The 16,157-nt window shown below is 37.8% G+C and overlaps 1 protein-coding gene across 1 annotated transcript in view; it reads right to left on the bottom strand.

Moving 5' to 3' along the window:
• SENP6 (SUMO specific peptidase 6) overlaps positions 1-16,157 on the bottom strand; it is a 117,745-nt gene that overhangs the window by 90,053 nt on the left and 11,535 nt on the right. Inside the window, 2 exon segments of the mRNA XM_017881128.1 lie at positions 2,240-2,300; positions 4,606-4,699. Of these exon segments, the coding sequence (XP_017736617.1) occupies positions 2,240-2,300; positions 4,606-4,699 (155 nt within the window).

The following is a 16,157-nucleotide window of genomic DNA, read 5'->3' as shown; positions in this document are numbered from 1 at the left end:
AAAAAAAAAAAAAATTTACATAATAAAAATTAAAATGAAAATAAAATGCAATTCCTCACTACAAAAAACAAAATTAAAAACAACAACAACAAACCTAACTCTCTATTCAGTTGGTAGAATACCAAACAGAAATAAACAATTCCAAATGACTTAAAAATAAACTAATTTAAATACACATTCCTAGTGGGACACAGATACCTGGTATATGTGTCATCAGAAACAAGGAAACAAAATAATTTGAAAATCATTTTATTGGTAATTATGTTGGTATTACTGTTGTGAAACTATTTTATATATCTAATAAGACAAAGCATATAAAAGTGGGTTTTTTTGTTTTATTTTTTGTTTGGAGACTGAGTCTCACTCTGTCACCCAGGCTGGAGTGCAGTGGCGCAATCTCAGCTCACTGCAACCTCCGCCTCCTGAGCTCAAGCAATTCTCCTTCCTCAGCCTCCCAAGTAGCTGGGACTACAGGCACCCACTACCACGCCTGGCTAATTTTTTCTATTTTTAGTAGAGACGAGGTTTCAACATGTTGGCCAGGCTAGTCTCGAACTACTGACCTCAAGTAATCTGCCTGCTTTGGCCTCCCAAAGTGTTGGGATTACTTGCATGAGCCACCGTGCCCAGCCCCAAATAAGTTATTAAATTAACATCATTAAGAACAAAGACAGTAGACCCAAAAGCCTTTAAAAGAAAAAATGATACATTTGATGACATAAAGAAATATATTTTCCCCACGGCAATAGCCATCATAAGCAAAGACAAAAGACTAGGGAAAAAACTGAGTTAAAATTTTAGTAATGGCCAGGCGCAGTGGCTCAGGTCTGTAATCCCAACACTTTCGGAGGCAGAGACAGGACAATCACTTGAGGCCAGGAGTTCATGACCAGTCTAGCCAACATGGTGAAACCCGTTCTCTACTAAAAATACAAAAACTAGCCAAGCATGGTGGCGTATGCCTGTAATCCCAGCTACCCGTGTGGCTGAGGCATGAAAACTGTCTGAACCCAGGAGACGGAGGTTACAGTAAGCTGAGACTGCACCACTGCACTCTATCCTGGGCAACAGAACCAGACTCTGTCTCAAAAAAAAAAAAAAAAAAGTACACACACACGTATATACATTAACAACTAGTATCACAGCAAAGGGCCAATTTCTCCAAAATACCTTATTTCATCAAACCTATAAAACTATTACATAATATACCACTATTTTATGTACTGTGCAAAAATTTTTATTTTTAAGAGATGGAGTCTCACTATGTTGCCCAGGTAGTCTCAAACTCCTGACCTAAAGCAATTCTCCCACCTCAATTTCCTAGAGTGCTAGGATTACAGGCGTGAGCCACTATGCCTGGCCAAAAACAGTTTTTAAAAATAATTAAAGCATATCACGTTATCTTATAAGATGCATCTAGATTTCAAAGACGTCAAAATGTGAAAAAAAAAAGTGTATCTTAGACTAAATATAAAAAGAATTCCTATGAATAATATTCTAAAGACCAGATAGAGAAACAGGCTAAGGATATTAACTGACAATTATTTTAGAAAAGAATTAGACTATACATATGAAATGATATTCAACCTCACAAAAAATAAAATGGAAATTAAAACTATACTGAGATACTAGTTTTCATTGGCAAAGATCAAAGGTTGATGACATTATGACAGATATGTGGGGAAACAGATAACGTTCAGATATTGATGGAACAAGTGTAAATCTGGTATGCCAAAATTAGAAATGGACCTGTCCTGATAAAGCAGTGCAACTTTTAGGAATTCATTCTACAGATACGCTTGTATGTCTGCAAAATAACCCATATAGAAGGCTAATTTACACATTATTTTAGAAAAGAATTAAAAAGTTGACAACACTAAATATTTATCAATAGGTGCACTTGGTTAATGGTATATAATACAATGGAATACTATGCACTCACTGAAAAGAATGAGGTGTTTTTATGAACTCTTACAGATGGTCTCCAAGATAAGTTAAAGGAAGATCATGCACAGTATCTTACCAATTGTGTAACATGGGAGGTGGAAATATTTCTCTTCTTTATAATGCATAAAACATTCCCAAAGTGATAAATAACAAACTGGGAACACCATTTGCCTCTGGGGTGGAGAAAGTGGGTAACTGGGGTTTACAAATTAAAAATATTAGGTCTTCTTTTGAGGTAACAATTTTTTTTGTATATAACGTAAAAGAAAAAAATATTTTAAGCAACACTCGCCTTTTTTCCTTTTGAGGTTTCAGAATCCTCATCTTCATCCACACTGAGCAGATTTGTCCCACTACACAGAAAATAAGGGGAAAAAAACCTTAAGTAGCAATTATAATCCTTATATTACATTCTGAGGTTTTATCCTCTATGTTCACCTAATTCAGGGAATCAGCAAACTTTTTCTGTAAAGGGCCAGACCATAGGCTTTGCAGGTCATAGGGTCTCTGTAGCAGCTACTCTTATTTTGTATGAAAACAGCCATAAATAATACATGTAGCTATGTTCCAACAAAAATTACTAATTAGATGGCACGCAAGATTAGCCCATGGATCATAGTTTGCTGAACCCTATAATAAATGAACACATAATTCTGTTTATTTAGCTACGGATTTTATTTATTCTCACTTATTTTTCCTTTCTGTCTTAGATTGAAAATTAAGGATAGAAAGACAAGAGAAACAAAATAATGGAGAAGAAATGAACTGAAAGGAAAGAAAGTCTTAGCTAATGAAAAGGAAGTAATTCCAGTGTTATCACCACGGTAAAATAGTATACTTCCACCACTCTTGGAAATATCAACCCTTCACTGAGAAATCACTGGCCTAAAATTCTAAAAGATTAAATTATCATGTTATCATGTTAATAGATAACATGAACCTGTTAATAGACACATGTTCAAAAAGCTGATGTCCCTGACACTCATGATGAACTAAAAAGTACAATTCATAAATGAAATGTACAGAACAGGTAGCACCTTAAAGACAGCTTTTAAAAAATGTGTAACTATAGTAAATCTGCCACCAAAGAAAGTCAAATACAACCTTTTCGAAGACAACTCAGCTAAAGTATTTATTGTAAAGTTCTAGATATTTACACAAAAATGTAAAATGTTTTATTGCAATGTTTATGTACATCCCAAATTGTTTTAATGATAAAAGTTATCTCGTAAACATTTTTACAAACATGTTTAAGAGGTGGTATATTTTCTATGCAGCTTAATTTCAGATTTAACTCTAATTTTTCAAAAGTATATGCATACTGAATATAACAATAATTGTTTAATATTTTAAAGTAATCAGAAAAAGTATAAAAGAAATGAAAGAAAGAAAACCATAAAATACTGATTTTAAATGAGAGACTTACCAGTTCAAAGCTCTCCTTCAAATAAAACTTCAAATCAACATCTCATCGGTGAAGGCACATAAAGTGGTAATGATGAACGGAGCTGTTGCCCAGACAGAAGTGAAGCACCTACAATATTTAGCCAATATATTCTGAATGACTTCTTGTATAAAAATTTCTCTAACATATTTATAGTTTTGGTAGAACTTCGTGTGTACATTTGTGTATCTCTGAATTTGTTGTTTATTTTGGCCAGCAGAAAACGAGATCAATAAATCAAAAACCTAAAAACAATGTTTTCTTGTTTGTTTTTGTTTTTTTGAGACGGAGTCTTACTCTGTCGCCCAGGCTGGAGTGCAATGGCATGATCTGGGTTCACTGCAACCTCTACCTCCTGGGTTCAAGTGATTCTCCTGCCTCAGCCTCCTGAGTAGCTGGGATTACAGGTGTGCGCCACCACACCCAGCTAATTTTTTGTATTTTTAGTAGAGATGAGGTCTCACTATGTTGGCCAGGCTGATCTTGAACTCCTGACCTCAAATGATCCACCTGCCTTGGCCTTCCAAAGTGTTAGGATTACAGGCATGAGCCACTGTGCCCAGCCAAAACTGAATGTTGAATTTTAAAACAAATCTCACGACATACAAAAAGTTCTATTAAAACTATCATTTAAAATTTTTACACAACAGTCATTCCAAGTAGATTAACAAAGTGTAATGAACACTTTGCTTAACTTCTGTCTGGATAAACACCTGTGTTTATCATTTATAATGGTTCTGCTTTCTCTGGTGAGAATCTGACCTAAGATGGATGTGGTAGGGGTGTGGTCACAACTGGGGAAGAAAGATACTACAGTATTTCAACTTTCATACAAAATGCAAGGGTCTTAATCTGGGTTCACTTACTCATGATAAATGGTGGCTTTTCAAATTGCTGCCTGAACAGAATGCCTTTTTAAAAAACAAAAAACAATTTCCTTATTTTGAAGCCTTCCATTGTACAGTCAATTTTTAATTATAAGGTTACATGTATTAAAGCATATATTTATACATTTCAAAAGATGGAGAAAATAACAGTAAAATAATTTATCAATAAAGAACTGCTTTTTCTTTCCTTAAAGCAACTGTGAAAGAGTTAAATGTTTTCTTAAGAATACCATATTCCTAAAAATATTTCCATGGAATAGAAATTGTTTTTCTAATGAGAAGTTTTATTCTTATAAAATATCTGAGGGAAAAAAAAAAAATCCTTACTCTTTATCTGTATCTCCTTCACTTTCTTCTTCATGATCAAAGCTCCAATTATTTTTAAAACCTCCATCTCTCTTAGACTCTGATCTAGCCAAAGCTGAAATAAAAACAAACTGCAATAAGTATTCATTAATAGAGCTATTCAATATAAACAAATGTGAGCATTTCCCAAGCTCTTTGATTATTCTAGATTTTGTTTTAATTGGCTTGTCTTTGTCTATTTTTTGTAAACATCTGATTTCCTCCAAAGAGAAAAAAGCATTAAAATCTGTTTTTACTAATTCATAGTCATCCATACATGTGTTTGCTACACAAAGAAGCTCAGATTAGAAAGCTATAATAAAAATAGAGGGCACATGAATATGTATTAATATATAAAATCAGCCCTAAAACTCATCTTTGATCACTGATTCTAGAAATAAGTACCTATAAATAGTTTGCTTGCCTTCTTCACGAGAACTATATGCAGACTGCTAGACTCTGCCTTAAACTCACTGATACCTGCCTTTTAACAGAAGAAAAACAAAACAAGGTTTCCTGCTTTGGCAATGTAGTTAAAACTTGACAACTTGAAAAACTCTAGATCAGAACACTAAATGTGCTCATTATGAATTTTAAAAAATTTTATAAGTGCATGGCTGAAACCCCTTGAAGCCATTAACAACTAGAAAGTGGGAACCCGGAGAGCTAAATGAAATTCCAAAGATGGCATTTCTTTTTCGGTACTGTATGACTAAAAACCCGATGTCCTAGAACCCAGGCTTTATTAGGTTAACCTCAAGGCCCCAGCAAAATGAGAAGTCAGACTGAAAACCAGACAAGCTGAAGGGCAACACTCTGACTGGGTGAACTAGGGAAAAACAAAACAAAACAAAAAACTCACTGAAGACGCAGCGGGGTGGGTAATTCTGATGTCTTACACTTGGTTCTGGCTTTTTGAGTTGAACTAAAGACAAAGTATATCCACCCCATGGTCAGTGCTATGGTCTGAATGTTCCCAAATTTATATGGTGAAATCCTAACCCCAAGATACAGATGGTATTAAGAGGTGGGGCCTGTGGGAGCTGATTAGACCACGAGAGCACACCTCTCATGAATGGGATTGGTGCCCTTATCAAAGAGGCCCAAGGGAGATTGTTTGCCCCTTCCATTCCGTGGCAAGACAGCCAGAAGGTACCATTTGTGAAAAAGTGGGACTTTACCAGATACTGAATCTGGACATCTTGATCTAACTTCTCAGCCTCCAGAATTCTGAGAAATGTGAGGTTTAAAAGCTTCTCAGTCTATGAACTTCAACAGAGTAGCCCGAATGAACCAAGACAGTTAGGAAATCCCTAACCATAAGAGACCACAATTAACTAGGGTATGTAGTCAGAATTTTCACAACGTACAAGGCCATGAAAAACCCATAATTAAAATACCCTCCCACGAAAAGATGCTCAGCATCACTAACCATTAGAAAATGCAAATCAAACCCATAATGAGATACTACTTCTCACTCATTAGGACAGCTTTTTTTTCTCTTTTTTTTTTTGAGGTAAGGTAGCCCAAGCTGGAGTGCAGTGGCGCCATCATAGCTCACTGCAGCCTTGACCTCTTGAGCCCAAGTGATCTTCCTGCCTCAGCCTATGGAGTAGCTGGGATCACAGACACATGCCACCATGCTGAGGCAATTTTTACATTTTTTTTGTAGAGGTGAGGTCTTGCCATTTTGCCCAGGTTGGTCTCGAACTCCTGGCCTCAATCCATCCTCCCTGCCTCAGTCACTCAAAGTGCTGGGAATACAGGTGTGAGCCACCCTGCCCGGTTGCTATTATTTACTTTTAAAAATGGAAAGTAACAAGTATTGGCTAGGACATGGGAGAAATTGGAACTCTTGTGCATTGCTAGTGGGAATTAAAAACAGTTCAGGCACTGTAGAAAAGAATTTGGCAGTTCCTCAAAAAGTTAAACATAGAATTACCATATGAGCTAGCAATTTCACTTCTAAGTAGACATCTAAAATAACAAAAGCATGTATTCAAACAGACACTTGTATGCCAATGTTCACAGTAGCATTATTCACAGTAAGCTAAATGGTGGAAACAACACAAATTTCTATCAACAGATTAATAAAATATAGTATGTGCGTACATATGTACACACACACACACACAGACACAATGGAATGTTATTCAACCTTAAAGGGATACAAATTGGATACAGGATACAAGATGGAAGAACCCTAAAAACAGTTACTAAGTGAAATAAGCCAGATGCAAAAGGACAAATATTGTATGATTCCACATACATGAGGTATCCAGAAGAGGCAAATTCATAGAGACAGAAAGTAGAATGAAGGTTACCAGAGGCTAAGAGAAATGGAGAATTACTGTTTAATAGGTACACAGTTCTTGTTAATGATGATTTAAAAGATCCAAAAATAAATATTGGTGGTGGCTGCACAACATTATAAATGTACTTAATACCAAGGAACTGTATAAATGTACACTTAAAAATTGTTAAACAGTAACTTTTATGTTATGTATATTATACCACAATAAAAAACTGCTTTTAAAAGGGGGGAAAAAAAACAGCCTGAAAGTGACTAACACAAGCAAACACAAATCCTCTCTAAAAAATATAAAACTTCAATGCAAGCCCGAAAAAAAAGTTTCAGAAATATCATGAACAGGAGGAAATAAGTCTTAATGAGCAAACTACCAGTATACATTAAACTTCTTAACATGTATACTGGGATTGAAAACATAAGTAAATAGGCCGGGTGCGGTGGCTCACGCCTGTAATCCCAGCACTCTGGGAGGCCGAGGCAGGTGGATCACGAGGTCAGGAGATCGAAACCATCCTGGCTAACATGGTGAAACCCCATCTCTACTAAAAAAAAATACAAAACATTAGCTGGGCATGGTGGCGGGCGCCTGTAGTACCAGCTACTTGGGAGGCTGAGGCAGAAGAATGGCGTGAACCCGGGAGGCGGAGCTTGCAGTGAGCAGAGACCGTGCGTCACTGCACTCCAGCCTGGGTGACAGAACAAGACTCTGTCCCCCCCGCAAAAAAAAAAAAGAAAACATAATAAATAGTAGATAATAGAAACAAGGTTTCTCCCTGTCAGATAAAGAAGTTACAAATAAACAAGAGAAGAAAGAATGAACCCTGTGGTACTAGGTTACAGTCAGACATACCAGCATGAACTCACATTTATTTAATACATATACAGATGAACAGGTATGTTGTAACATGTGTTAGCATAGAGAGTTAGGACTGCTTTCTTAGAGGGTCTAGAAGCAGTGACACCCCAGTAGCAACAAACACACCTACAACTAGATCTTGGTTTCTATATACCATTCTCTCTAATAAAAGGAGCCAGGGCTCCTAGAAGAAATGACTGATTCTAGGCCAGAGGCAGAAAAAAACGCCAACATGAACCTGGTGTAACTTACAGGGTCAGAATGCAAGAAAGTCATTTTTTTTTTTAAAGATGGCGGAGTATCAAAAGGTTATGGAAGGCAACTTGAAAGAATTCCCAATGGCCAAAGTTGGAACAATTTTAGCAAAAATAAGTAACATTGGCATTGGATTATAACTCCTAAATAAAATAAACATTCCAAAATCTATACTGATAAAAACAGATGATTGAATAAATAAATAAATGGAAAGAAGGGNAAAAGCATTAAAATCTGTTTTACTAATTCATAGTCATCCATACATGTGTTTGCTACACAAAGAAGCTCAGATTAGAAAGCTATAATAAAATAGAGGGCACATGAATATGTATTAATATATAAAATCAGCCCTAAAACTCATCTTTGATCACTGATTCTAGAAATAAGTACCTATAAATAGTTTGCTTGCCTTCTTCACGAGAACTATATGCAGACTGCTAGACTCTGCCTTAAACTCACTGATACCTGCCTTTTAACAGAAGAAAACAAAACAAGGTTTCCTGCTTTGGCAATGTAGTTAAAACTTGACAACTTGAAAACTCTAGATCAGAACACTAAATGTGCTCATTATGAATTTTAAAAAATTTTATAAGTGCATGGCTGAAACCCCTTGAAGCCATTAACAACTAGAAAGTGGGAACCCGGAGAGCTAAATGAAATTCCAAAGATGGCATTTCTTTTCGGTACTGTATGACTAAAACCCGATGTCCTAGAACCCAGGCTTTATTAGGTTAACCTCAAGGCCCCAGCAAAATGAGAAGTCAGACTGAAAACCAGACAAGCTGAAGGGCAACACTCTGACTGGGTGAACTAGGGAAAACAAAACAAAACAAAAAACTCACTGAAGACGCAGCGGGGTGGGTAATTCTGATGTCTTACACTTGGTTCTGGCTTTTGAGTTGAACTAAAGACAAAGTATATCCACCCCATGGTCAGTGCTATGGTCTGAATGTTCCCAAATTTATATGGTGAAATCCTAACCCCAAGATACAGATGGTATTAAGAGGTGGGGCCTGTGGGAGCTGATTAGACCACGAGAGCACACCTCTCATGAATGGGATTGGTGCCCTTATCAAAGAGGCCCAAGGGAGATTGTTTGCCCCTTCCATTCCGTGGCAAGACAGCCAGAAGGTACCATTTGTGAAAAGTGGGACTTTACCAGATACTGAATCTGGACATCTTGATCTAACTTCTCAGCCTCCAGAATTCTGAGAAATGTGAGGTTTAAAAGCTTCTCAGTCTATGAACTTCAACAGAGTAGCCCGAATGAACCAAGACAGTTAGGAAATCCCTAACCATAAGAGACCACAATTAACTAGGGTATGTAGTCAGAATTTTCACAACGTACAAGGCCATGAAAACCCATAATTAAAATACCCTCCCACGAAAAGATGCTCAGCATCACTAACCATTAGAAAATGCAAATCAAACCCATAATGAGATACTACTTCTCACTCATTAGGACAGCTTTTTTTTCTCTTTTTTTTTTTGAGGTAAGGTAGCCCAAGCTGGAGTGCAGTGGCGCCATCATAGCTCACTGCAGCCTTGACCTCTTGAGCCCAAGTGATCTTCCTGCCTCAGCCTATGGAGTAGCTGGGATCACAGACACATGCCACCATGCTGAGGCAATTTTACATTTTTTTTGTAGAGGTGAGGTCTTGCCATTTTGCCCAGGTTGGTCTCGAACTCCTGGCCTCAATCCATCCTCCCTGCCTCAGTCACTCAAAGTGCTGGGAATACAGGTGTGAGCCACCCTGCCCGGTTGCTATTATTTACTTTTAAAATGGAAAGTAACAAGTATTGGCTAGGACATGGGAGAAATTGGAACTCTTGTGCATTGCTAGTGGGAATTAAAACAGTTCAGGCACTGTAGAAAAGAATTTGGCAGTTCCTCAAAAGTTAAACATAGAATTACCATATGAGCTAGCAATTTCACTTCTAAGTAGACATCTAAAATAACAAAAGCATGTATTCAAACAGACACTTGTATGCCAATGTTCACAGTAGCATTATTCACAGTAAGCTAAATGGTGGAAACAACACAAATTTCTATCAACAGATTAATAAAATATAGTATGTGCGTACATATGTACACACACACACACACAGACACAATGGAATGTTATTCAACCTTAAAGGGATACAAATTGGATACAGGATACAAGATGGAAGAACCCTAAAACAGTTACTAAGTGAAATAAGCCAGATGCAAAAGGACAAATATTGTATGATTCCACATACATGAGGTATCCAGAAGAGGCAAATTCATAGAGACAGAAAGTAGAATGAAGGTTACCAGAGGCTAAGAGAAATGGAGAATTACTGTTTAATAGGTACACAGTTCTTGTTAATGATGATTTAAAAGATCCAAAATAAATATTGGTGGTGGCTGCACAACATTATAAATGTACTTAATACCAAGGAACTGTATAAATGTACACTTAAAATTGTTAAACAGTAACTTTTATGTTATGTATATTATACCACAATAAAAAACTGCTTTTAAAAGGGGGGAAAAAAAACAGCCTGAAAGTGACTAACACAAGCAAACACAAATCCTCTCTAAAAAATATAAAACTTCAATGCAAGCCCGAAAAAAAAGTTTCAGAAATATCATGAACAGGAGGAAATAAGTCTTAATGAGCAAACTACCAGTATACATTAAACTTCTTAACATGTATACTGGGATTGAAAACATAAGTAAATAGGCCGGGTGCGGTGGCTCACGCCTGTAATCCCAGCACTCTGGGAGGCCGAGGCAGGTGGATCACGAGGTCAGGAGATCGAAACCATCCTGGCTAACATGGTGAAACCCCATCTCTACTAAAAAAAAATACAAAACATTAGCTGGGCATGGTGGCGGGCGCCTGTAGTCCCAGCTACTTGGGAGGCTGAGGCAGAAGAATGGCGTGAACCCGGGAGGCGGAGCTTGCAGTGAGCAGAGACCGTGCGTCACTGCACTCCAGCCTGGGTGACAGAACAAGACTCTGTCCCCCCCGCAAAAAAAAAAAAGAAAACATAATAAATAGTAGATAATAGAAACAAGGTTTCTCCCTGTCAGATAAAGAAGTTACAAATAAACAAGAGAAGAAAGAATGAACCCTGTGGTACTAGGTTACAGTCAGACATACCAGCATGAACTCACATTTATTTAATACATATACAGATGAACAGGTATGTTGTAACATGTGTTAGCATAGAGAGTTAGGACTGCTTTCTTAGAGGGTCTAGAAGCAGTGACACCCCAGTAGCAACAAACACACCTACAACTAGATCTTGGTTTCTATATACCATTCTCTCTAATAAAAGGAGCCAGGGCTCCTAGAAGAAATGACTGATTCTAGGCCAGAGGCAGAAAAAAACGCCAACATGAACCTGGTGTAACTTACAGGGTCAGAATGCAAGAAAGTCATTTTTTTTTTTAAAGATGGCGGAGTATCAAAAGGTTATGGAAGGCAACTTGAAAGAATTCCCAATGGCCAAAGTTGGAACAATTTTAGCAAAATAAGTAACATTGGCATTGGATTATAACTCCTAAATAAAATAAACATTCCAAAATCTATACTGATAAAAACAGATGATTGAATAAATAAATAAATGGAAAGAAGGGACACATGTTCCTTATAGAAGAATTCCAAATAATATAAGCATATACTCCCTTCTCCAAAGGTAAAAATGAATTTTCCTTGAGTACGGGCTCACCTTGGTAACTTACTTCAAAAACACAGACCTAAAAGGGGGGAAAAACAAACTGACAATGGAGACAGTGGAGACTACCTCAGCCAAGTGATCATAGTTAACATTCATAGTGACATGTCTTATTCATGGCATGCACACTTCAATATGGTATGATGAAAATAGCACTTCAGCACTGTGATCTTTTCCCTAAAACTCATAATCCCAGTTTAATCATAAGAAAACATCAGACAAACCCAACTTGAGGGACATTGTATAAAATACCTGTATACAGTACTTTGTAAAACTGCCAAGGTTATGAAAAACAAGGAAAGATTAAGAAACTGTGAAAGAACACAGTATACTAAGGAGACAAGACAAATCAAATCCGAAGTCTTGGATTGGACTCTCGAATACGAAAAAGGCGTTAATGGAATTACTGGTGAAATACAAAATAAAGTTTGTAGTTCAGGTAATAGTAATACCACTATCACACAAATGTTAAATTTCATAGTTGTGACAAACATACACTGGCTATATTTGGTGGCAACATTAGTGGAGGTTGAGTAAAAAGTTACATAGAAATTCTCTAAACTGGCCAGGCGCAGTGGCTCACGCCTGTAATCCCAGCACTTTGGGAGGTGGAGGCGGAGACAGGCGGATCACCTGAGGTCGGGAGTTTAGACCAGCCTGACCAACATGGAGAAACCCCATCTCTATTAAAAATACAAAATTAGCCGGGCGTGGTGGTGCATGCCTGTAACCCCAGCTACTCAGGAGGCTGAGGCAAGAGAATCGCTTGAACCCAGGAGATGGAGGTTGTAGTGAGCCAAGATCACACCATTGCATTCCAGCCTGGGCAACAAGAGCGAAGCTCCATCTCAAAAAAAAAAAAGGAAAGAAATTATCTAAACCAGCTTTAAAACTTCTATTAAATGTATTCCAAAATAAAAGGTTTTAAAACACCAAAGGCTGGGTGCGGTGGCTCATGCCTGTACTCTCAGCATTTTGCGAGGCTGAAGCGGGCAGATCACTTTAGCCCAGGAGTTTGAGACCAGCCTGGGCAACATGACAAAATCCTGTCTCTACAAAAAAACACAAAAAAACTAGCCTGGCATGGCGGTGCTTGCCCGTAGTACCAGCTACTGAGGAGACTGGGATAGGAGGATTGGACGGAAGATCAATTGAGCCTGGGAGGTTGAGGCCGCAGTGAGCCATGATCACACCACTGCAATCCAGCCTGGGTGACACAGCGGGACAGTCTCAAAAATACATAAATAAAAATTAAAAAACACAATGTAAAATGAACCTATGTTTCAAAAGTCAAAAGAGATGTTATAATATTTACGCACTAAAGGAACTAGGGTTCTTTACACAGATTTTTTTTTTTTTTTGAGACGGAGTCTTACTCTGTTTCCTGGGCTATAGTGCAGTGGTGCAATCTCAGCTCACTGCAACCTCTGCCTCCCGGGTTCAAGCAATTCTCCTGCCTCAGCCTCCTGAGTAGCTGGGATTACAGGCACACGCTACCACGCCCGGCTAATTTAGTATTTTTAGTACAGATGGGGGTTCACCATGTTGGTCAATCTCGAACTCCTGACCTTGTGATCCACCTGCCTCGGCCTCCCAAAGCATTGGGATTACAGGTGTGTGCCACTGCGCCTGGCTGTTTACACACAATTCTAGCAAACTCAAACATACTCTAATTGATATTAGATTAGAACCTCTGTGGAAGTAATAATTTCCAATGAGAGAAAAAAAAAAAAAGAGATTATAAAAAGAAAAGAGATTTTTTTAAGTTTGGGGGCAACTTGGAGTGGGGACAAAAATTAAAAATCTTCAGAAGTCCTCGAGAGTATCACTACATTTCAATAGCCTGTTATAGCTGACATTAGTAATTATGACAGTAGTTATAATTATGGACATTATGTCCACTATATTCTAGTTAGAAAATTAAGGAGATGGAAAGAAAAAGATTAAGGAGAGATCCCAGTTAAATATCACAAATTAAACACATAAAGTTTTCTCCATATCCTCCACTAAAATGACAATAATGGAAAGAGGAGGAAAAGTAGCAACCCATAAGAACAAAAAGAACAAGAGAGGAGATAATAGAAGAGAGATTAACAAAAGTGAAAAAAGATAAACATTTGGTGGAGAAATAGAACCAGTATAGTTGACCTAAGAAAGCAAAAACCTAAATGTCTATGAGGGCACAAGTGAACACAAGAAGCAAAAGATTTTTAATACTGCTATATCAATAAAATAAATTGAATTTATTATTATAAATCTTCCCCAAAAAAGAAGAACTCAGGCTCAGAGGGCTTAGCCACTAATTCCTTTCAAACTTTTAAAAAATAGCACCAATCTTATCTGAACTTTTGCAGAAAATAAAAAAGGAACACTTTGCAGCTCATTTTATGAAGTCAGAATACTTGATCCCAAACTTGACAATGACATTCAAGGAAGGAAAATTACTGAGGAATCTCACATAAAGACAGATATAAACCTTAAAGAAAATATTAGCAAATCAAACTCAGTGATATATAACACATTACAATTAGGTAGGGTCTATTCTAAAAAGCAAAAGTAAATGTTTGAAAATCATGAATGTAATTTACAATATCCACTCACAACAAACAAAAACTCTTAGCAGGCAGGGCATGGTGACTCATGCCTGTGATCCCAACACTTTGGGAGGCTCAGGTGGGTGGATCACTTGAGGTCAGGAGTTTGAGACCAGCCTGGCCAATGTTGCAAAACCCCGTCTCTACTAAAAATACAAAAATTAGCCAGGTGGCGCCTGTAATCCCAGCCACTCGGGAGGCTGAGGCAGGAGAATCGCTTAAACCCAGAAGGCAGAGGTTGAGTGAGCTGAGATCGTGCCACTGCACTTCAGCCTGGGCAACACAGCAAGACTCTGTCTCAAAAAAAATGAAACAAAACAAAAAAATCCTCTTGGCAGGATAGGCGAGATAATCCTAGCACTTTGGGAGGCCAAGGTGGGTGAATCACTTGAGATCAGGAGTTCAAGACCAGCGTGGCCAACATGGGGAAACCCTGTTTCTACTAAAAATACAAAAATGAGATGGTTGTGGTGGTGCATGCTTGTAATCCCAGCTAATTGGGAGGCTGAGGCAGAAGAATTGCTTGAACCTGGGAGGTGGAAGTTGCAGTGAGCTGAGATCAGGCCACTACTGAACTCTAGCCCGGGTAACAAAGTGTGTGAGACTCTGTCTCAAAACAACAACAACAACAAAAAACTGGCAAACCAGGAATAGGAAGGCACTTCCGTAATCTGAAATAGGAATAACTCCCCAGACCTTCAGCAAACATCTAACTCTTCCCCAGCAATAAACTATCAACAAGTCTACTGAAGTACACAGTGAAGGCCAAATTTGGCGGGGTCATAGTTTTCTTTACTTTTCTATTGTTGGTGCAGTAAAGGGAGAAAAATCACTAGGGAACCATTATATTAATAACTGGGGGATTCAGGCATGAATCATCAATGGATGCTGAATCAGTGGGTGAAATGTGGTAAGAAACAAGTTACTTACAAGGTTTCAAAGTATCTCCCCACACAATATTTATTAATTTCAAAGAGAAAGATAGTGGCTGGGTGCAGTGGCTTGCACCTGTAACTCCAGGACTTTGGGAGCCAAGGCAGGTGGATCCAAGGTCAGGAGTTCGAGACCAGCCTGGCTGATATGGTTATACCCCAACTCTACTAAAACTACAAAAAAATTAGCCTGGGGTGGTGGTGCACACCTGTAATCCCAGCTACTCGGGAGGCTGAGACAGGAGAATGGCTTGAACCCGGGAGGCAGAGGTTGCAGTGAGCCAAGATCGCGCCATTGCACTCCAGCCTGGGCGACAGAGCCAGACTGCATCTCGAAAAAAAAAAAAAAAGATAGTAACTTTCAGCAGAAAAATCTGGCGAACACCACCTTAACTAAGTGATCAATTGATCAATTTCCCCAACAACAAGACAAATTGACATCATGGTCCTCTCGAAATGACACACTGAGAAAACAAAAAATCATTTTATGGCATTCCTTATATTTTTAAAAAAATGCATAACCTGACTTGAATCATAAGGAAATAACAGATAAACACAAATTGGGATTAAACTACAAAATAACCATCCTGTTTTCTTAAACAATGTTAAGGTCAAGAAAGACAAAGTCTGAAAAGCTATTTCCAGATTAAAGAAGACAAAAGGGATATGACAAATCAATGCAAACATCATTCTGTATCAGATCCTGAACCCAGAATTTTTTCTCTTTTGCTATTAAGGAACATTTTTAGGTCAACTAATGAAAGTGGAAAATGTTTGTAGATTATAGTATTGTATCAATGTTAATTTTCTGAGTTTTATAACTACATTGCAGTAACTTAAGAGAATGTATATTTCCTAAACAAAAGTAGGCATAAGTT

This window comes from Rhinopithecus bieti, unplaced genomic scaffold (genome assembly GCF_001698545.2).
Source record: "Rhinopithecus bieti isolate Rb0 unplaced genomic scaffold, ASM169854v2 scaffold_12476, whole genome shotgun sequence".
NCBI classification, from domain to species: domain Eukaryota; kingdom Metazoa; phylum Chordata; class Mammalia; order Primates; family Cercopithecidae; genus Rhinopithecus; species Rhinopithecus bieti.
The sequence above is the reverse complement of the archived record's forward strand: the minus strand, read 5'-3'. Positions and strand labels throughout refer to the sequence as shown.